The sequence below is a fragment of the Bufo bufo genome, chromosome 11, assembly GCF_905171765.1.
Source record: "Bufo bufo chromosome 11, aBufBuf1.1, whole genome shotgun sequence".
Lineage (NCBI taxonomy): Eukaryota > Metazoa > Chordata > Amphibia > Anura > Bufonidae > Bufo > Bufo bufo.
Genome location: NC_053399.1, coordinates 77,525,153 through 77,547,347, shown reverse-complemented (window position 1 = coordinate 77,547,347; position 22,195 = coordinate 77,525,153). Strand labels below are relative to the sequence as shown.

The 22,195-nt window shown below is 42.5% G+C and overlaps 1 protein-coding gene across 1 annotated transcript in view; it reads right to left on the bottom strand.

Annotated features, from left to right (window-relative positions):
• The window catches only part of RMDN3 (regulator of microtubule dynamics 3), a 76,480-nt gene that overhangs the window by 20,800 nt on the left and 33,485 nt on the right, over positions 1 to 22,195 (bottom strand). The window contains exons 5-7 of the mRNA XM_040412248.1: positions 15,452 to 15,719; positions 14,019 to 14,121; positions 12,286 to 12,346 (exon numbers count right to left, since the gene is read on the bottom strand). Coding sequence (XP_040268182.1) covers positions 12,286 to 12,346; positions 14,019 to 14,121; positions 15,452 to 15,719 — 432 coding nt within the window. The remainder of the gene's footprint in view (positions 1 to 12,285; positions 12,347 to 14,018; positions 14,122 to 15,451; positions 15,720 to 22,195) is intronic.

The window sequence follows — 22,195 nt, the reverse complement described above, 5'->3', positions numbered from 1 at the left end:
TATAATATACAGTGATGTCACAGTACAGGTATAATATACAGTGACGTCACAGTACAGGTATAATATACAGTGATGTCACATTACAGGTATAATATACAGTGACGTCACATTACAGGTATAATATACAGTGACGTCACAGTACAGGTATAATATACAGTGATGTCACAGTGCAGGATAATATACAGTGACGTCACAGTACAGGTATAATATACAGTGATGTCACAGTACAGGTATAATATACAGTGATGTCACACTGCAGGGATAATACACAGTGATGTCACACTGCAGGGATAATACACAGTGATGTCACAGTACAGGGATAATACACAGTGACGTCACAGTACAGGTATAATATACAGTGATGTCACATTACAGGTATAATATACAGTGACGTCACAGTACAGGTATAATATACAGTGACGTCACAGTACAGGTATAATATACAGTGACGTCACAGTACAGGTATAATATACAGTGACGTCACAGTACAGGTATAATATACAGTGACGTCACAGTACAGGTATAATATACAGTGACGTCACATTACAGGTATAATATACAGTGACGTCACATTACAGGTATAATATACAGTGACGTCACAGTACAGGTATAATATACAGTGATGTCACAGTACAGGGATAATACACAGTGATGTCACAGTACAGGTATAATATACAGTGACGTCACAGTACAGGTATAATATACAGTGATGTCACAGTACAGGTATAATATACAGTGACGTCACAGTACAGGTATAATATACAGTGACGTCACAGTACAGGTATAATATACAGTGACGTCACAGTACAGGTACAATATACAGTGATGTCACAGTACAGGTATAACATACAGTGACGTCACAGTACAGGTATAATATACAGTGCTGTCACAGTACAGGGATAATATACAGTGATGTCACAGTACAGGTATAATATACAGTGACGTCACAGTACAGGTATAATATACAGTGATGTCACAGTACAGGTATAATATACAGTGATGTCACAGTACAGGGATAATACAGTGATGTCACAGTACAGGTATAATATACAGTGATGTCACAGTACAGGTATAATATACAGTGATGTCACAGTACAGGGATAATACAGTGATGTCACAGTACAGGTATAATATACAGTGATGTCACAGTACAGGTATAATATACAGTGACGTCACAGTACAGGTATAATATACAGTGACGTCACAGTACAGGTATAATATACAGTGACGTCACAGTACAGGTATAATATACAGTGACGTCACAGTACAGGTATAATATACAGTGATGTCACAGTACAGGTATAATATACAGTGATGTCACATTACAGGTATAATATACAGTGACGTCACAGTACAGGTATAATATACAGTGACGTCACAGTACAGGTATATTATACAGTGACGTCACAGTACAGGTATAATATACAGTGACGTCACATTACAGGTATAATATACAGTGACGTCACAGTACAGGGATAATATACAGTGACGTCACACTATCGGTCATTGGTATTTCCCTCAGACCCTTTTGCTGCCACCCCTACAGGCCCCACAGTTCTGCTAAGACTGAGAAAGGTTGAACCTTCTGGACAAGTCTCTCTTTCAACTCCAATAACTGCCCTCATTCCGGACAGTGGACGATGCACACTATATATTACAGACTCATCTTCTACCTTCTTCAAAAACGATGTCTCAAATGACTAAACCACTGCAGCCAGCGCTGGTAGAATACAGCACCGTGTCACTGCAGTACAGCAGGCTCCTAATGCAAGACAGATGTCAGCCCCCAATTTGTGCAAACATGAATGCCAAATGTGCCTAATGCTCTGCAGAGAGAATAAGGTTAAGTGGAAAAGCCTGGAAAACCCAGGATTATCACCCGGGTCACTGTGACATCACCTGAGGTATACCAGGGCATGCAGGCTATCGGTAGTGAATCTGAAATGTCGAGGAGCGCAAACTACATAAAATACTACACAGCAGAGCTGACCGGTCCTATCAGTCTAGTAATTCATCTCCTAACGTCCACCAATGACGAGAAAACCTTACACATATCAGTCAGTACCGTTATCTCATGTGATTTCTATACTACTACATTCACTATTGCACTAAAAGGGATCCACCAAGTTCACATTACATAGTAACAATTTCTAAGGCCAAAAAAAGACATCTGTCCATCCAGTTCGACCCGTTATCCATTAGCTGGGGAGTAAACAGGACACTTACCTGGTGACCATCTTTTCATCTTTTGAGTTGCGGATTCGCCAATTGCCAGGTTCCTTTTCTGTCTTCCAAGATGTCCACACCTGTTCTCAGACTACCTGGTGCACACTGTGCATCAGTAGTCCAAGATACTTCCTACTTGTCCAGCCCCGACCTTGGATTGGCCAGCACTGATCACGTGAGCAGTGCTGGCCAATCCGTGGACAGCAGGAAGTGTCTTGGGCTACCAAATACATACGTATCAGGTCGTATGAGAAGGGGTGCTGCCATCTTAGATTGAGGAACAGGAGCCCAAAAACTGGTGGATCTGCAGATGAAAAGCAGGTCATGAGGTAAGGGTTCTGTTCATTCGCCAGTTAGTGTCAATTTTTTTGTTCTTGAACCAGAGTGTTGCTTTAAAGAGGACCTTTCATCAGTTTAGCCCTAGTCTAATTATGGTCTTAGCTTATACGGCGGCCCCCACTGATGCCATGGCACTTTTTTTTATTTCCCAAAGACCCCCCCCTGTTCGTGCGCTGTTGGCCCCGTTGATTTCGGCGCCTTATATTATGAGCCGGCTCGGTTATACTAGGCGGAGACTTGCAGTTTCGCTGGGGGACGGTTCTCTTCTCCCTGGCTGTGAGCGCATCCAATCAGAGCGCACCGCTCTTAGCCAGGGAGAAGAGAACCGTCCCCCAGCGAAAGTCTCCGCCTAGTATAACCGAGCCGGCTCATAATATAACTGCTTGAATATGCTGAATCTTCTTCTTTTATTACTTATCATGTAAGAAGTAACAATATAACGCGTTTCGGCACACTGCCTTTCTCAACAAGTACATTCCACATGTGTTACACAGATATATATAGGCAGATCAATTACAGGTACAAGTGACGTCATCCACCCACTAATAGGCGGGTATTCACTACCCACCAATCGATCACCTACTTTCTATTCATTAAGGGGAGCCCCAGAGAGTAATAGGAGCACCAGAGAGCATAGGAGCACCAGAGAGCATAGGAGCACCAGAGAGTATAGGAGCACCAGAGAGTATAGGAGCACCAGAGAGTATAGGAGCACCAGAGAGTATAGGAGCACCAGAGAGCATAGGAGCACCAGAGAGCATAGGAGCACCAGAGAGCATAGGAGCACCAGAGTATAGGAGCACCAGAGTATAGGAGCACCAGAGAGCATAGGAGCACCAGAGAGCATAGGAGCACCAGAGAGCATAGGAGCACCAGAGAGTATAGGAGCACCAGAGAGCATAGGAGCACCAGAGAGTACGGGAGCACCAGAGAGTACAGGAGCACCAGAGAGCATAGGAGCACCAGAGAGTATAGGAGCACCAGAGAGTATAGGAGCACCAGAGAGCATAGGAGCACCAGAGAGCATAGGAGCACCAGAGAGTATAGGAGCACCAGAGAGCATAGGAGCACCAGAGAGTATAGGAGCACCAGAGAGTATAGGAGCACCAGAGAGCATAGGAGCACCAGAGAGCATAGGAGCACCAGAGAGCATAGGAGCACCAGAGAGTATAGGAGCACCAGAGAGTATAGGAGCACCAGAGAGCATAGGAGCACCAGAGAGCATAGGAGCACCAGAGAGTATAGGAGCACCAGAGAGTATAGGAGCACCAGAGAGCATAGGAGCACCAGAGAGCATAGGAGCACCAGAGAGCATAGGAGCACCAGAGAGTATAGGAGCACCAGAGAGCATAGGAGCACCAGAGAGCATAGGAGCACCAGAGAGTATAGGAGCACCAGAGAGCATAGGAGCACCAGAGAGCATAGGAGCACCAGAGAGTATAGGAGCACCAGAGAGTATAGGAGCACCAGAGAGTATAGGAGCACCAGAGAGCATAGGAGCACCAGAGAGCATAGGAGCACCAGAGAGTATAGGAGCACCAGAGAGCATAGGAGCACCAGAGAGCATAGGAGCACCAGAGAGTATAGGAGCACCAGAGAGCATAGGAGCACCAGAGAGCATAGGAGCACCAGAGAGCATAGGAGCACCAGAGAGCATAGGAGCACCAGAGAGCATAGGAGCACCAGAGAGCATAGGAGCACCAGAGAGTATAGGAGCACCAGAGAGTATAGGATATCCAGTGCCAGAGAATACAGATCAGCGGATCTGCTGTGTCTAAAATAGGAAAGGAGAAAAAGAAAGAAAGAAAGAAACACACATCATTAATAATACCATAAATTACAGTCTAGCAACCTCATAATCACAGTTTAAACCTTTTGGATACAATGTATCCAACATATGTATCCAATCGGCTTCACGGCGGAGGAGGAGTTTTTTGATATCCCCTCCTCTCCTTGGTCTCGTCACTTGTTCCAGGACCTGGAATCTTAACTGCGAGATTCTATGTCTGCACTTAGCAAAATGATAGGAGATGTTTGGTCCTAATGGTGGACTTGTGTCTACATATCCTGTCCCTCACTGTCTGCATTGTTTCTCCCACATATCCCAGGCCACACGGACACTTAATCAGGTAAATCACATTTTTTGATTCACAGGTAAAAAACCCTTTCACTTTAAACGCTTGACCTGTGCGTGGGTGATGGAATTCAGGACCTTTGATGATATGGGAAGACTGCAGACAGTGAAGGCACGGAAACGTTCCGTTTTTCACAGTTCTCAACACATTTTGTCTAGGGGTCTCCCTACCACTGCCTAGGTCCGCATGCACCAATTTGTCCCTCAAATTTGGATTTTTCTTATTACAAATCAGAGGTGGACATTTAAATTCATCAACATTCGGATAGGCTTTAGTCAGAATGTGCCAGTACTTCCTGACCACATTATCTAGATGTGCATTATACGGATGGAATTTATGTATGAATGCCACTCTCTGTTGTTTAATCCTAGGAGGGTTTTGAGAGGAAAGATCTAGTCTCGTCCTATCAAGTATAGACCTAGGATAGCCTCTTTTCTCAAATCTATCAGTCATCTCATCTAGCCTCCGCTCCTGTGTCTCTGGATCAGAGACTATACGCTTAATCCTCTGAAATTGAGCTCGTGGAATTGCCTTTTTAAGTGAGGGTGGATGAGCGCTAGAGAAATGCAGAATACTGTTTTTATCTGTTTCTTTCCTAAATAAATCAGTGGAAAGATAGCCCTGATCATCCTTCACCACCACCATATCAAGAAAGCTCACTATCTTCCTATCACAAGTCTTAGTGAATTTCAAACCTTGACAGACCATGTTCAGATGGTCAAAGAAACCGGAAAAATATTGTCTATAAATCTCTTCCATATAATGATGTTCTCTTGGTAAAAATTACTGTTATAGACAAAACGATCTTCTAAAGCGGACATAAACGCATTTGCGTAGGGCGGGGCCACATTCGATCCCATCGCGGTTCCCCGTCGCTGTAAATAATAGACATCTTCAAATAAGAAATAATTCTCACATAGGACCAAACGCAACATCTGCAAGAAAAATTCCTGTTGTGTCTCTGAGTAATCACTAGTTCTCAACAATTTTGCAACAGCCTCAATGCCTTCCTCATGACCAATAGCCGTGTAAAGGCTTACAACATCTATTGTCACCAGCCAGCTCTCAGCCGGGATCATACGAAGGTCAGCAATCATCTTCAAAAAATGTGTCCTGTCCAATATAAAGGAACGCGTGCTGTTTATAAGTGGCGTAAGAGCTTTCTCCAAGGTAATCGAAAGTGGTGACAACACCGAATCCACTGAAGCCACAAAGGGGGCGGCCTGGCGGATCCACCAGCGTTTTATGCACCTTGGGTAAAACTTATAATACTGGGGTAATTGGTGACTGCTTAATCAAGAAGTCACGTAGTTGCTCATCAATCACACCGCTTTCTACATAATGATCCAGCACTTTCCTAATCTTTTCTTTTATACTGAAAATCGGATCATATTGTAAGGCTTCATATGTATTCACGTCGGACAATTGGCGCATTACTTCTTTCACATTATTTATCTTGTCCATAATCACTATGGAGCCGCCTTTATCGGCGGGCTTTATGACCAACGATTTGTCCTCCATTAATGCTCTGAGCGCTGTTTTTTCTTTCGAAGTAATATTATGACACATATGCATATCACCCTGTTTGATTATCCGTAGGAAAGTTTCAATCTCCTTGGAAACAAACTGTATATATGTCTCCACAGGGTGATATGTTTTCGGCGGCATAAAGGTGCTATTTACTCTCAGACCAAAGTCCTTCAGGCTCAATTGCCCCTCTTTCACTATTTTATTGGAGAGAGGAAGGTTTTCTGGTCAGGCGCAAAACACATAGGATCCAAACCGTCTCTTTTGGGTGAATCTTTTTTTAATGCATAATAAAAAGTAGAACAACGCGTTTCGGGGCTCAAAATGTCCCCTTCATCAGGTTAATAGTAATCACAATGAATAATATCAGTACAGGTATATAAAGGTACAAAAAAAACCGCCAAAAAACGGATTACCTATGTAGAAAGAGGTGTGATTGATGAGCAACTACGTGACTTCTTGATTAAGCAGTCACCAATTACCCCAGTATTATACGTTTTACCCAAGGTGCATACAACGCTGGTGGATCCGCCAGGCCGCCCCCTTTGTGGCTTCAGTGGATTCGGTGTGGTCACCACTTTCTATTACCTTGGAGAAAGCTCTTACGCCACTTATAAAGAGCACGCGTTCCTTTATATTGGACAGGACACATTTTTTGAAGATGATTGCTGACCTTCGTATGATCCCGGCTGAGAGCTGGCTGGTGACAATAGATGTTGTAAGCCTTTACACGGCTATTGGTCATGAGGAAGGCATTGAGGCTGTTGCAAAATTGTTGAGAACCAGCAATTACTCAGAGACACAACAGGAATTTTTCTTGCAGATGTTGCGTTTGGTCCTATGTGAGAATTATTCCTTATTTGAAGATGTCTATTATTTACAGCGACGGGGAACCGCGATGGGATCGAATGTGGCCCACGCCCTACACAAATGCGTTTATGTCCGCTTTAGAAGATCGTTTTGTCTATAACAGTAATTTTTACCAAGAGAACCTCATTATATGGAAGAGATTTATAGACGATATTTTTCCGGTTTCTTTGACCATCTGTCAAGGTTTGAAATTCACTATGACTTGTGATAGGAAGATATTTATTTAGGAAAGAAACAGATAAAAACAGTATTCTGCATTTCTCTAGCGCTCATCCACCCTTGCCTAAAAAGGCAATTCCACGAGCTCAATTTCAGAGGATTAAGCGTATAGTCTCTGATCCAGAGACACAGGAGCGGAGGCTAGATGAGATGACTGATAGATTTGAGAAAAGAGGATATCCTAGGTCTATACTTGATAGGACGAGACTAGATCTTTCCTCTCAAAACCCTCCTAGGATTAAACAACAGAGAGTGGCATTCATACATAAATTCCATCCGTATAATGCACATCTAGATAATGTGGTCAGGAAGTACTGGCACATTCTGACTAAAGCCTATCCGAATGTTGATGAATTTAAATGTCCACCTCTGATTTGTAATAAGAAAAATCCAAATTTGAGGGACAAATTGGTGCATGCGGACCTAGGCAGTGGTAGGGAGACCCCTAGACAAAATGTGTTGAGAACTGTGAAAAACGGAACGTTTCCGTGCCTTCACTGTCTGCAGTGTTCCCATATTATCCAAGGTCCTGAATTCCATCACCCACGCACAGGTCAAGCGTTTAAAGTGAAAGGGTTTTTTACCTGTGAATCAAAAAATGTGATTTACCTGATTAAGTGTCCGTGTGGCCTGGGATATGTGGGAGAAACAATGCAGACAGTGAGGGACAGGATATGTAGACACAAGTCCACCATTAGGACCAAACATCTCCTATCATTTTGATAAGTGCAGACATAGAATCTCGCAGTTAAGATTCGAGGTCCTGGAACAAGTGACGAGACCAAGGAGAGGAGGGGATATCAAAAAACTCCTCCTCCGCCGTGAAGCCGATTGGATACATATGTTGGATACATTGTATCCAAAAGGTTTAAACTGTGATTATGAGGTTGCTAGACTGTAATTTATGGTATTATTAATGATGTGTGTTTATTTCTTTCTTTCTTTTTCTCCTTTCCTATTTTAGACACAGCAGATCCGCTGATCTCTATTCTCTGGCACTGGATATCCTATACTCTCTGGTGCTCCTATACTCTCTGGTGCTCCTATGCTCTCTGGTGCTCCTATACTCTCTGGTGCTCCTATACTCTCTGGTGCTCCTATACTCTCTGGTGCTCCTATACTCTCTGGTGCTCCTATACTCTCTGGTGCTCCTATGCTCTCTGGTGCTCCTATGCTCTCTGGTGCTCCTATACTCTCTGGTGCTCCTATACTCTCTGGTGCTCCTATACTCTCTGGTGCTCCTATACTCTCTGGTGCTCCTATACTCTCTGGTGCTCCTATTACTCTCTGGTGCTCCTATTACTCTCTGGGGCTCCTATTACTCTCTGGTGCTCCTATTACTCTCTGGTGCTCCTATTACTCTCTGGGGCTCCTATTACTCTCTGGGGCTCCTATACTCTCTGGGGCTCCTCTTAATGAATAGAAAGTAGGTGATCGATTGGTGGTTAGTAAATACCCGCCTATTAGTGGGTGGATGGCGTCACTTGTGCCTGTAATTGATCTGCCTATATATATCTGTGTAACACATGTGGAATGTACTTGTTGAGAAAGGCAGTGTGCCGAAACGCGTTATATTGTTACTTCTTACATAATAAGTAATAAAAGAAGAAGATTCAGCATATTCAAGCAGTTGCCGGGATTTACTTTCACTTTCGTCCTCGTGGAGTTTCACTCCTCCCTGTAGCAACGCTGACTCGCAGTAGCTAGCGCTGGCTGGATTTGGCTTATAATATAAGGCGCCGAAATCAACGGGGCCAACAGCGCAGGAACAGGGGGGGTCTTTGGGAAATAAAAAAAAGTGCCATGGCATCAGTGGGGGCCGCCCTATAAGGTAAGACCATAATTAGACTAGGGCTAAACTGATGAAAGGTCCTCTTTAAAGGCAACACAGATGACGCTCGTCCCTATCGCCTCCTGCCATTGGCTGCCCCCCAACACCAGATGTTTTCATCCGTGCACAGGGAAAAGCAGCAGCAGTGCGGGGACCAGGAGCGACGCGGGGAGCCAGGTAAGTAGAATCAGTGTGAGGGGCCCGGTGTATGGGGGAGCATTTGTTAGTGTTGGAAAACCCCTTTAAAGGGGTATTTGAGCTGACAATAGTTATCCAGTGGATACACACTCGACCACCACCCCATTCAGACTCCTCATTGCTGTGGATGAGTACCTGGGGGGTGGGCTCTCTTGTTCTAGAGGTTACTGGGGGTCCCAGCGCTCAGACCCCCATATAGCTAACTCTGGGTTAGTGGTAGAAGCGACTGACAAAGCCCATTATGGTTACACAGACCGCAAACTGCTGCCTTCAGGAGTCACAGAACATCAAATAAAAGTTAATACATCCCATACAGCACTGTCTGTTTTAGGGTGAATGGAAGCACTTTGTGTAGTAGTAATAAACACAGTGTAATAATACATTATTGTAATTGTTAAAATAAAAGATAAATACATAGGTCTCACAGTGATGATGCATTTCGGGGTTTTACCCCCTTCTCATTCACCCTGAAGCCGACAGCATTATATGGTATGCACTATCACTATATCAATGTACTGATGGCATTTACTAACCCATTAAAAGGGATTTCAGAGAGTTTATAACTGATGATCTATCCTCTAGTGAGCCTATAATACTGCAGGCACCCGGGCGCAATGACCGGGATTGTCGATGATGCCGAAACTGGTCATGTAACGCCTCAGATGCCGCCCTTAAAAGCGATCACAACATCTGTGAGGTTAGGCAGAGGGATGCAGCTCCCTGAAAAAATAAAGTGTGTAAAAAAATAAAAATAAAAATTCCCCAATTAAGTAAATTAAAAAAAATGTCAAAAATAGAAAAAATTAAATAAAATAGACATATTTAGTATTGCAGCGTCCGTAACGACCGGATCTATAAATATATCACATGATCCACCCTGTTTGATAAACACCATAAAAAATAAAAACGGTGTCAAAAAAGCCATTAGTCACCTTACATCACAAAAAGTCCAACACCAAGTGATCAAAAAGGCCTATGTCCCACAAAATGGTACCAATAAAACGGTCACCTCACCCTGCAAAAAATGAGCCCCTACATAAGAAAATCGCTCCAAAAATTAAAAAATTAACTATAGCTCTCAGAACATGGAGACATGAAGTGAAAATAAATAAAATAAGTATACATATTAGGTATCGCCGTGTCCGTAACAAGCTCTATAAAAATATTACATGACCTAACCCCTCAGGTGAACACCATAAAAAAAATAAAAAAAACAGTGCCAACAAAAGCCATTTTTGGTCACCTTACATCACAAATATTGCAACACCAAGCAATCAAAAAGGCGTATGCCCCCCAATATAGTACCAATCAAACAGTCACCTCAACCCGCAAAAAATGAGAACCTACCTAAGACAATCGGTCAAAAAAAATAAATAAAACTATGAGTCTCAGACAATGGAGACACTAAAATATGTTTTTTTTGCTTCAAAACTACACTTTTTAAATTTATTTCACTTTACACAATAATAGCAGTTTTGAAGAAAAAAAAAACATATTTTAGGGTCTCCATTGTCTGAGAGTCATATTTTTTTATTTTATGTCTTAGGTAGGAAATCATTTTTTGCAGGATGAGGTGATGGTTTGATTGGTATTATATTGGGGGGCATATGCCTTTTAATCGCTTGGTGTTGCAATTTTTGTGATGTAAGGTGACAAGAAAATGGCTTTTTTTTGGCACTGTTTTTATTTTTTATGGTGTTCACCTGAGGGGTTAGGTCATGTGATATTTTTATAGAGCTGGTTGTTACGGACGCGGCAATACCTAATATGTATACTTTTATTTATTTATTTCACTTTAACACAATAATAGCAGACTTATTAGGTATCGCCGCATCCGTAACAACCTGGTCTATAAAAATAGTACATGATCTACCCTGTCAGATGAATGTTGTAAAAAAAAAAAAAAAGTGCTAAAACAGCCATTTTTTGGTTACCTTGCCTCACAAAAAAACATAATAAAGAGCAATTAAAAATCATATGTACCCCAAAATAGTACCAATAAAACTGGCACCTCATCCTCTAGTTTCCAAAATAGGGTCACTTTTTGGGAGTTTCTACTGTAAGGGTGCATCAGGGGGCTTCAAATGGGACAAGGAATCTAAAAACCAGTTCAGCAAAATCTGCCTTCCAGAAACTGCTCCGATGCTCAAGTCAGGGGGGCCGCCTGGGTGAAAATAGGGATATGTCCTGGTTCAGCTCTGAACCCGGACAACCCCTTTAAGAGGGGTTTGACTGCAATATACTCCTGACTGAGCCAGTTATATGTTCAGTAAAAAGAGTTGCAGGATATCCCTGCTGATTTGCTGCAGTTTCTAGGAGATTTGATGTGTCTTTGATGCTTCTGTACCCACTGGCAGCCCAAATCAGCCACTATACCACGTACGGAGCGTGCACGGTTCTGGTGTGCTGCGTGCTCTGCAGTGAGCCGATACTGATGATCAGGATAGGTCATCAATATAAAAATCTTGCAAAACACCTTTAATCACCCGGAAACTATTTCACATGTAGGTTTGCTTATTTAAAATGCCTTACATATGAATATTTCCATCTTTCTAAGCTCCAGCAATGCTGTGCAGTCCACATATGGAGACCATGGCCAGTGGTTGTACCAGGCACAATCCTTGGCTGTATATAGTTGTATTTACAGACGTAAAGGACACTGTACTTTTTTTGTCTTTGGCATAGAGCCTAGAATTCAAGGGTACATAAATGGTTTTTGGTTTGTTTTTTTATGTACCTCAAAGAAGCAAAGAAAAAACACTTATCTGGATGAAGTGTCTGCTAAAGAGCCAGTAAGATCTCTTGGGAAAGGCAAGAGCAGTTCACTTCTGACCATAGTGTAGGCAGTAACCGGCGAGTTGTGTGTTCTGCGTTATGTCTAGAAGAAGATTAATGTTGGACATGAGCCCGAACCCCCTCTCCCACAGTAAAGACACATACCATTTGTGACACTCGGCACTTGGACCTTCTTTTAGAAGTGCAACTTCAGCTTCTTCTTTCCCTAAAATAAGAACCACATAATTTCTCCTTAGATAATGGCTTACGTCAACGTCCATAAATTATTAGTCCACTAATTCAATCCTGGTAACCATCTAGTTAGCCGTGAACATATCAGCAAGCTCCTGGGGTCTCAATCAGGATTACATTTTTAAGGGCTACGATTTTAGTTTTCCATTCAATTTCTAAATTACTCGTTAATACAAAAAAATACACAGTTTATAAGTCCAAAGCATGGCCACCTTACATAATGAAGGACGGTGAGTGGCATGAAAGTGCCATTACATGTGCGTTAGCAGCTAGCAATTTAAGGGTAACTGCCGGCACCCATGTAATAGCACCCTGTTATATAAGCTCCATACACAGCGGGTGACACTCGCCTGCAATAGCCAGGATCAGAGAGAACTCAGTTCCCAGATATTTAACCCATCAGCTATTACAGTGAAGAGTGACCTCTGTTGTCCAATCAGCACAGTACCAAATGGTGCTCATGGCCTGTCCTCTTAGTACTCCTCTTCGTCGTCTTTTTTTCAATTTGGACTGCCCTGACCCGTTTTCACCATGTAAAGAAATCCCACTGGTTTGTTTCCATCCCGTATGTAGCACTTCCAGTTCCAAACCCATGATGCACCTCTCCTTCCTCTGCCACAGCGCCAGCACCGCCCCCTAACACTGCCCAGCTAGTTTATAGCTCCTCCCACCCAGCTAGTTACATAGACACTCCCCTATCACTGCCCCTAACACCGCCCAGCTAGTTTATAGCTCCTCCCACCCAGCTAGTTACATAGACACTCCCCTATCACTGCCCCTAACACCGCCCAGCTAGTTTATAGCTCCTCCCACCCAGCTAGTTACATAGACACTCCCCTATCACTGCCCAGCTAGTTTATAGCTCCTCCCACCCAGCTAGTTACATAGACACTCCCCTATCACCGCCCAGCTAGTTTATAGCTCCTCCCACCCAGCTAGTTACATAGACACTCCCCTATCACTGCCCCTAACACCGCCCAGCTAGTTTATAGCTCCTCCCACCCAGCTAGTTACATAGACACTCCCCTATCACTGCCCCTAACACCGCCCAGCTAGTTTATAGCTCCTCCCACCCAGCTAGTTACATAGACACTCCCCTATCACTGCCCCTAACACCGCCCAGCTAGTTTATAGCTCCTCCCACCCAGCTAGTTACATAGACACTCCCCTATCACTGCCCCTAACACCGCCCAGCTAGTTTATAGCTCCTCCCACCCAGCTAGTTACATAGACACTCCCCTATCACTGCCCCAAACACCGCCCAGCTAGTTTATAGCTCCTCCCACCCAGCTAGTTACATAGACACTCCCCTATCACTGCCCCTAACACCGCCCAGCTAGTTTATAGCTCCTCCCACCCAGCTAGTTACATAGACACTCCCCTATCACTGTTCCTGTTGCAGCTTTGACACACCCATGGACATGACATCACAGGAAATAAGAGCTGACTGGACATGGTCATGTGACCACAGCCCAGAACGGAAGATGGCAGCAACTACAGCTACCTTCATAAATGATTATTTTATAGGATGTTGATGATAACTGGAATGTTTCATTTATTTTGCGATAAAGTACCGTAATATTAACCTAAACCTGATAAACCTCTAATACTTTAGGCCAACAAATACTCTTATTTCTGGAACACACCTTCCACGGCATAGGATTTCTTTTCTGGAATGTCTTCAGTAATCTCACACATGTCACTGTAGGACCGCACGAGCCTCCACAGAAAGTCTTGACGGTTGCCGTACTGACAGATGGAAAAAAATATATATATTCGGTGTGTTAGAAGATTTTATACATAATGGCAGTGAACAGGTGAAAAGCAGGTTTGTAAGAACCACGCTATATGGCAAAATATGCAGCGTCCTCCAATGATGTCATATCATGATGTAATGCAGTCAGCACCAAGCAGCTCATTTGCATATCATAAAAGCATGGACTTCTCAGATCGGAGGGAAACAGAGTCCGAGTCAGGAGACCTGCACACATCTGATGCTGCACTTGGATTGCTGTGGAGGTATGCGGTGTAAGATTGCCTTTAAAGGGGTTATCCGAGAATAAATCAGACCTCCAGATGTGGCAATACTCACCTGGTCTCCACACGTGATGCAAGGGGAGCAGGTCACTCCGGCAGCCTGTGATTGGCTGCAGAGGTCATGCGTGTCCCCCCCCCCACCCCACTTTTTTTTTTAGCAGGACAAGTTGTTCTTTCTAATGCCACCATTTAATATGGCATAAAATGTAGTAGGAAAAAATGGTGTGGAATTGGGAAAAAACGCAATTTCTCCCCCGTTTTACGGGTTTTGTTCCCACGTGTTCCCTTTGCGGCAAAACTGCCCTTCATTCTCTGGGTCAGTACGATTACAACAATACCACATATGTATGGGTTCTGTATGGCTAAATAGTGTATAAATACTTAAAAAAAAAATAAAACTTTTTTTACATCACCATATTCTGACGCCCATAATTTTTTAAAACTTTTTTTTTATGATTTTGAAGCTCATATTTGAGCCAACAAAATCCATTATTTTTTTTTTTTATTCTGAACAATCGTGGAATTTTTTACATCCATTATTTGTACAGAATTGCTCATTGCTTATGTTGGCCTGCCACCTGCTGGCCAAAATAAGAATTGCAGCTTCAACACCCTGGGTCTCTTCCGAGAGACCCAGGGTATTGAAATCAATTACCGGCATCCTCATTGGCCGCAGAGGATGCCGGTTTTTGACATCTAAAAGGCTTTAATGAACGTCATTAGCCGCAGGTTTCTGCTGTTTGAAACAGCTGTCTGCTGCAGCAAAGCGGTTAAAAGGGACTTGACTGTATTCATATACATTGCATATTCCAGCACTTTTTGCATATAGCAACAGTTTGAACTAAACACTCTGGTGTGAATCAGGAAACTGCACTAAACAAATATACATTTTTGTGACAAAATAAAGAATGCCAGTGCATCATTTTCTAAATTACTTTGGTTTTGCCAACATTTTATGCAGAATATGTCAATGAATACAGACAGACCGGTTACAGAAGTAAAAAATAATTTAGTATAATTGAGCAAGAAAACACTATTTTACCAGTAATTTATTACTGCACAGCATCTGGAATCCTTCCCTCTTCTGCTCAGCATCACCGCTGTGCAACTGATCTGACCTCTGCAGCAAAAGCGCTAACTCTTCCTCCAAAGGATCATCCGCAATCGCTGTGGATTCATCATCTGTAACGGGATCCGCAGAGTCCCTGCGCATTGTCCTCACTGTTTCACAGCTTACTTCATCCTCTTCTTCATCACTCCCTTTGTTACTTTCTCGATCGTAATCGGATTCAGCATTTGCTGTAGTGTAACTGTAAAAGCAATGAATTCTGGCATGACAAATTGTCGAAACCCGACATGTAATTGAAGAACCAGAGCAGTGGTTCATAGATTATAGTCTTTGACTCTGTTGTGAGTAATGTTATTAGGATTTCTTTGTTATAGCACATACATTGATGCTTTGAAACGTTATCAAGATGGCTGACGACCCACAATGGTATTCACAGTCTTACTCTTTAATAATGGCCTATCCTGCACTATGTAGGCAAAGAAAAAAAATCCTGGAGAGCTTCTTTAAAGGCTATGTACTCCTTCAAAGGCAATTTTTTTGTTACTTGTTTTTGGCTAAAAATCTTTTTTTCAATTGGCCTTTATTAAAAAATATTGAGCCATTCTGTCACAAAAGATGAAACTGTTTGTCTAGTTGTATGAATGGTACTTTTTACTTTCACTGTCTAATAACCCTTATCTCTCATTTACTGAGAGGTGATAAACACTTATTTAAGATAAGAGCTGAGCTATAATGAGTGTCTATAAGGTCAGAGAGCAGAGATAAGGAGCCCTTCAGCTTTAGCTCAGCTATTTCCGTTGGACCCATAGAAGTGAATGGGAGCAGCGGCCGATCATGCACAGTGCGCTCCCACTCACTTCCATGGGAAGCGTGCTTGGTGTTGGCCCAGCGGTGGGACCCGCACCTATAAGACAGCGGGGGCATATTCTAGCGATATGCCCTCATTGTCTGTGATGAGACGACCCCTTTAAAAAAGTGGGTTTGGAATTTTTTTTTAAAAAAATTCAAAACTGCTTATAAATTCAAAGCCTTCTGATGTCCTAAAAAATTAAATGACATTTACAAAATTACGTCAGCATAAAGTAGACATGCAGGGAATGTTAAGTAATAACTGTTTTATGAAGTATCACTATGGATAAATTAAAATTTAGAAAATAGTGAATTTTTCCAAATTTTTCATTTTTTTTTATAAATAATGGTAAAACATATTGACTCAAATGTACCACTAACATGAAGTACAATGTGTCATGAGAAAACGATCTCAGAATCCATTGGAAGTAAAAGCATTCCACAGAGTTATTACCACATAATGTGACATGTCAGATTTGCAAAATGTGGCTTGGTCCTTATGGGGAAAACTGGCTTGGTCTTGAAGGGGTTAATAAATGTCCCTCATCGACATAGCTAAACCACACCCGCTTTTCCACCCATATTCCAAAACTGGAGCGAGTGGTGTAAAAAGTCACAAATTCTGGAGTGAAGGCATGATAAATCTGCCCCTTTGTTTCTCCCCCTGGTCTCCATTTCATGCTTTAAAGGGGCGTCTGTCAGTAGCTTTAACCAGGCTATACTGTTAACAGCACTAAAGCCTGAAAGAGCAGGACAAATACACCTATTGTGGAACATTTCTCATCAGGAGTAGTGAGAATATGATGTTCTTTTCTGCCAGGTTCAGCTCCTGATGGAGACTGAGCTTCCCTCTTTAAGTGATAGCGGTCTCCTAGATGGATGCTACACCTGTCACTCAGAGCAGAGGCGAAGCAGTTCAATGCAGAAAGCACGTCACATTGAAGCACCACCTCCAGTGCACTTGCAGGAGCAGAATAAAACATCATATTCATACTAATCCTGATAACAAAAGATATGTTTGTCCTGCTTTCCTCAGCTTGGTCAAAAGTGCTGACCGACTCCATTTAAATTAATAAAACATGTCTGTGCAGTGCCCACTACATCCCGAGCACTCCAGTGTAGAATAGTGGACTTGAAACTGCCTGTTTGGCCAGAATAATGCTGAACGGCAGTTTTTTTTTTTTACATTATGCTCAAGTTCGGATTTGGAAACTACAAACAATGTGTACTCTGGGGCTTTTGTTTTGCTAAAAAGTTGAAAAATGAAACCGTCAAAATGGGACCGGAGGATGATCATGTAAAACAGGCAAGAGAATAATTACCCTCCTCACTGCCATAGCATCAGCCAAAGAAAACACTCGGACCGGAGCCAGGGTGTTTGTTTAGCATTCCATCATGGTTTTCATCTCCGTGTCTATATTATCTTTCTCTGCTTCTTTCACCTTTTCTTTCTGTGAATAAAACTGTGTAAATGCCTCGGTTGACCGCACAACGGAGCGGCCCTCATTTAATACCCTAATCTCTATAGGGCTGGCAATATTCCCAGAAACGCTATAGTAAAGGGTTACCCCCCTTAAAGACCACATTGGATCTTACTACTAACCATTGATTTAGCAGCTGCAGAAAGAAAATCCTGCAGCTGCAGAAGTGGAGCAGGGGTGTCGGTGACAGGCCGAGACACCAGAGAGAGTTCAGACCTAGTTTAGAGCGTTAATGACTGTTACACAGCTGAAAAAAAAAATTATATATATATATATATATTATTATTTTTTTTAGAATTACCGTATATTTTATAATTGTATTGTGTTGATCTAATGGTCATCAGATACCACTATGGCCCCTTGCAGACGAGCGTGTCCGAATGCGTTCAGTAAAAACTGCGCGATTTCGCAAACAAATTCATTCAGTTTTGTCCGAGATTGCGTTCAGTTGTGGGTGCAATGCGATTTAATGCGTTTTGCACGTGCGTGCTAAAAAACTGAATGTTTACAATCAACATCTCCTAGCAACCATCCGTGAAAAACTTGCACTTGCTTGCTTGCGGATGCGTCTTTCACTTCTATGGGACCAACGTTGCGTGAAAATTGCAGAATATAGAACATGCTGCGAAAAGTGATGCGTGAAAACCACCGCTCATGTGCACAGCCCCAGATTCCGTGCGGGCGCAATGCGTTCACATCAAGCATTGCACCCGTGCGGAATACTCGCTCGTGTGAAAGGGGCCTATGAGGTAGACACCAACTATCCTATCTTAGGGGAAAAATTACTTCTAGACTCCAAAATATATGACAGACTAAAACTCTGGATATATTATCACCATTATTTGTGTAATGTATAGGGGCAGTGATACTAACCATTTTTGTAATATACTTTAATTACTGAAATCGTACCTTTCTATTAGAAAAATAGCTCTAAAGTGGCCCATTTTGAGCCTTAGCAACGCTCCTCTATCTTCTGTTTACATAACAGTCAGTGTTGAGCAAGTCTCCACAGTTATGTAAACAGAAGACAGAGGAGCATTGCTAAGGCTCATAATGGGCCACTTTAGAGCTATTTTTCTAATAGAAAGGTACGATTTCAGTAATTAAAGTATATTACAAAAATGGTTAGTATCACTGCCCTATACATTACACAAATAAAAAAAAGAATGACAGACTCCCTTTAACCACCTCAGCCCCCAGTGCTTAAACACCCTTAATGACCAGGCCACTTTTTACAAATCGGCACTCCACTACTTTCACCGTTTATTGCTCGGTCATGCAACTTACCACCCAAATGAATTTTACCTCCTTTTCTTCTCACTAATAGAGCTTTCATTTGGTGGTATTTCATTGCTGCTGACATTTTTACTTTTTTTTGTTATTAATCGAAATTTAACGATTTTTTTTGCAAAAAAATGACATTTTTCACTTTCAGTTGTAAAATTTTGCAAAAAAAAACGACATCCATATATAAATTTTGCTCTAAATTTATTGTTCTACATGTCTTTGATAAAAAAAAAAATGTTTGGGTAAAAAAAAAAATAGTTTGGGTAAAAGTTATAGCGTTTACAAACTATGGTACAAAAATGTGAATTTCCGCTTTTTGAAGCAGCTCTGACTTTCTGAGCACCTGTCATGTTTCCTGAGGTTCTACAATGGCCAGACAGTACAAACACCCCACAAATGACCCCATTTCGGAAAGTACACACCCTAAGGTATTCGCTGATGGGCATAGTGAGTTCATAGAACTTTTTATTTTTTGTCACAAGTTAGCGGAAAATGATGATTTTTATTTTTTTTTCTTACAAAGTCTCATATTCCACTAACTTGTGACAAAAAATAAAAACTTCCATGAACTCACTATGCCCATCACGAAATACCTTGGGGTCTCTTCTTTCCAAAATGGGGTCACTTGTGGGGTAGTTATACTGCCCTGGCATTCTAGGGGCCCAAATGTTTGGTAAGGAGTTTGAAATCAAATTCTGTAAAAAATGACGAGTGAAATCCGAAAGGTGCTCTTTGGAATATGGGCCCCTTTGCCCACCTAGGCTGCAAAAAAGTGTCACACATCTGGTATCTCCGTACTCAGGAGAAGTTGGGGAATGTGTTTTGGGGTGTCATTTTACATATACCCATGCTGGGTGAGAGAAATATCTTGGCAAAAGACAACTTATCCCATTTTTTTATACAAAGTTGGCATTTGACCAAGATATTTATCTCACCCAGCATGGGTATATGTAAAATGACACCCCAAAACACATTCCCCAACTTCTCCTGAATACGGAGATACCACATGTGTGACACTTTTTTGCAGCCTAGGTGGGCAAAGGGGCCCACATTCCAAAGAGCACCTTTCGGATTTCACCGGTCATTTTTACAGAATTTGATTTCAAACTACTTACCACACATTAGGGCCCCTAGAATGCCAGGGCAGTATAACTACCCCACAAGTGACCCCATTTTGGAAAGAAGACACCCCAAGGTATTCGCTGATGGGCATAGTGAGTTCATGGAAGTTTTTATTTTTTGTCACAAGTTAGTGGAATATGAGACTTTGTAAGGAAAAAAAAAAAAAAAAATCATCATTTTCCACTAACTTGTGACAAAAAATATAAAATTCTAGGAACTCGCCATGCCCCTCACGGAATACCTTGGGGTGTCTTCTTTCCAAAATGGGGTCACTTGTGGGGTAGTTATACTGCCCTGGCATTTTCCAGGGGCCCTAATGTGTGGTAAGTAGGTAAATGACCTGTGAAATCCGAAAGGTGCTCTTTGGAATGTGGGCCCCTTTGCCCACCTAGGCTGTAAAAAAGTGTCACACATGTGGTATCGCCGTACTCAGGAGAAGTTGGGGAATGTGTTTTGGGGTGTCATTTTACATATACCCATGCTGGGTGAGATAAATATCTTGGTCAAATGCCAACTTTGTATAAAAAAATGGGAAAAGTTGTCTTTCGCCAATATATTTCTCTCACCCAGCATGGGTATATGTAAAATGACACCCCAAAACACATTGCCCAACTTCTCCTGAATACGACGATACCAGATGTGTGACACTTTTTTGCAGCCTAGATGCGCAAAGGGGCCCACATTCCTTTTAGGAGGGCATTTTTAGACATTTGGATCCCAGACTTCTTCTCACGCTTTAGGGCCCCTAAAATGCCAGGGCAGTATAAATACCCCACATGTGACCCCATTTTGGAAAGAAGACACCCCAAGGTATTCAATGAGGGGCATGGCGAGTTCATCGAAATTTTTTTTTTTTGGCACAAGTTAGCGGAAATTGATTTTATTTATTTTTTTCTCACAAAGTCTCCCGTTCCGCTAACTTGGGACAAAAATTTCAATCTTTCATGGACTCAATATGCCCCTCACGGAATACCTTGGGGTGTCTTCTTTCCGAAATGGGGTCACATGTGGGGTATTTATACTGCCCTGGCATCCTAGGGGCCCTAAAGCGTGAGAAGAAGTCTGGAATATAAATGTCTAAAAAATTTTACGCATTTGGATTCCGTGAGGGGTATGGTGAGTTCATGTGAGATTTAATTTTTTGACACAAGTTAGTGGAATATGAAACTTTGTGAGAAAAAAAAAAAAAATTCCGCTAACTTGGGCCAAAAAAATGTCTGAATGGAGCCTTACAGAGGGGTGATCAATGACAGGGGGGTGATCAATGACAGGGGGGTGATCAATGACAGGGGGGTGATCAATGACAGGGGGGTGATCAGGGAGTCTATATGGGGTGATCACCCCCCTGTCATTGATCACCCCCCTATAAGGCTCCATTCAGATGTCCGTATGTGTTTTGCGGATCCGATCCATGTATCCGTGGATCCGTAAAAATCATACGGACATCTGAATGCAGCCTGACAGGGGGGGGTGATCAATGACAGGGGGGTAATCAATGACAGGGGGGTGATCAGGGAGTCTATATGGGGTGATCACCACAGTCATTGATCACGCCCCTGTAAGGCTCCATTCAGACGTCCGTATGCGTTTTGCGGATCCGATCAGTCTATCAGTGGATCCGTAAAAATCATGCGGACATCTGAATGGAGCTTTACAGGGGGGTGATCAATGACAGGGGGGTGATCAGGGAGTCTATATGGGGTGATCAGGGGTGATCAAGGGTGAATAAGGGGTTAATAAGTGACGGGGGGGGGGGTGTAGTGTAGTGGTGCTTGGTGCAACATATTACTGAGCTACCTGTGTCCTCTGGTGGTCGATCCAAACAAAGGGGACCACCAGAGGACCAGGTAGCAGGTATATTAGACGCTGTTATCAAAACAGCGTCTAATATACCTGTTAGGGGTTAAAAAAAACACATCTCCAGCCTGCCAGCGAACGATCGCCGCTGGCAGGCTGGAGATCCACTCGCTTACCTTCC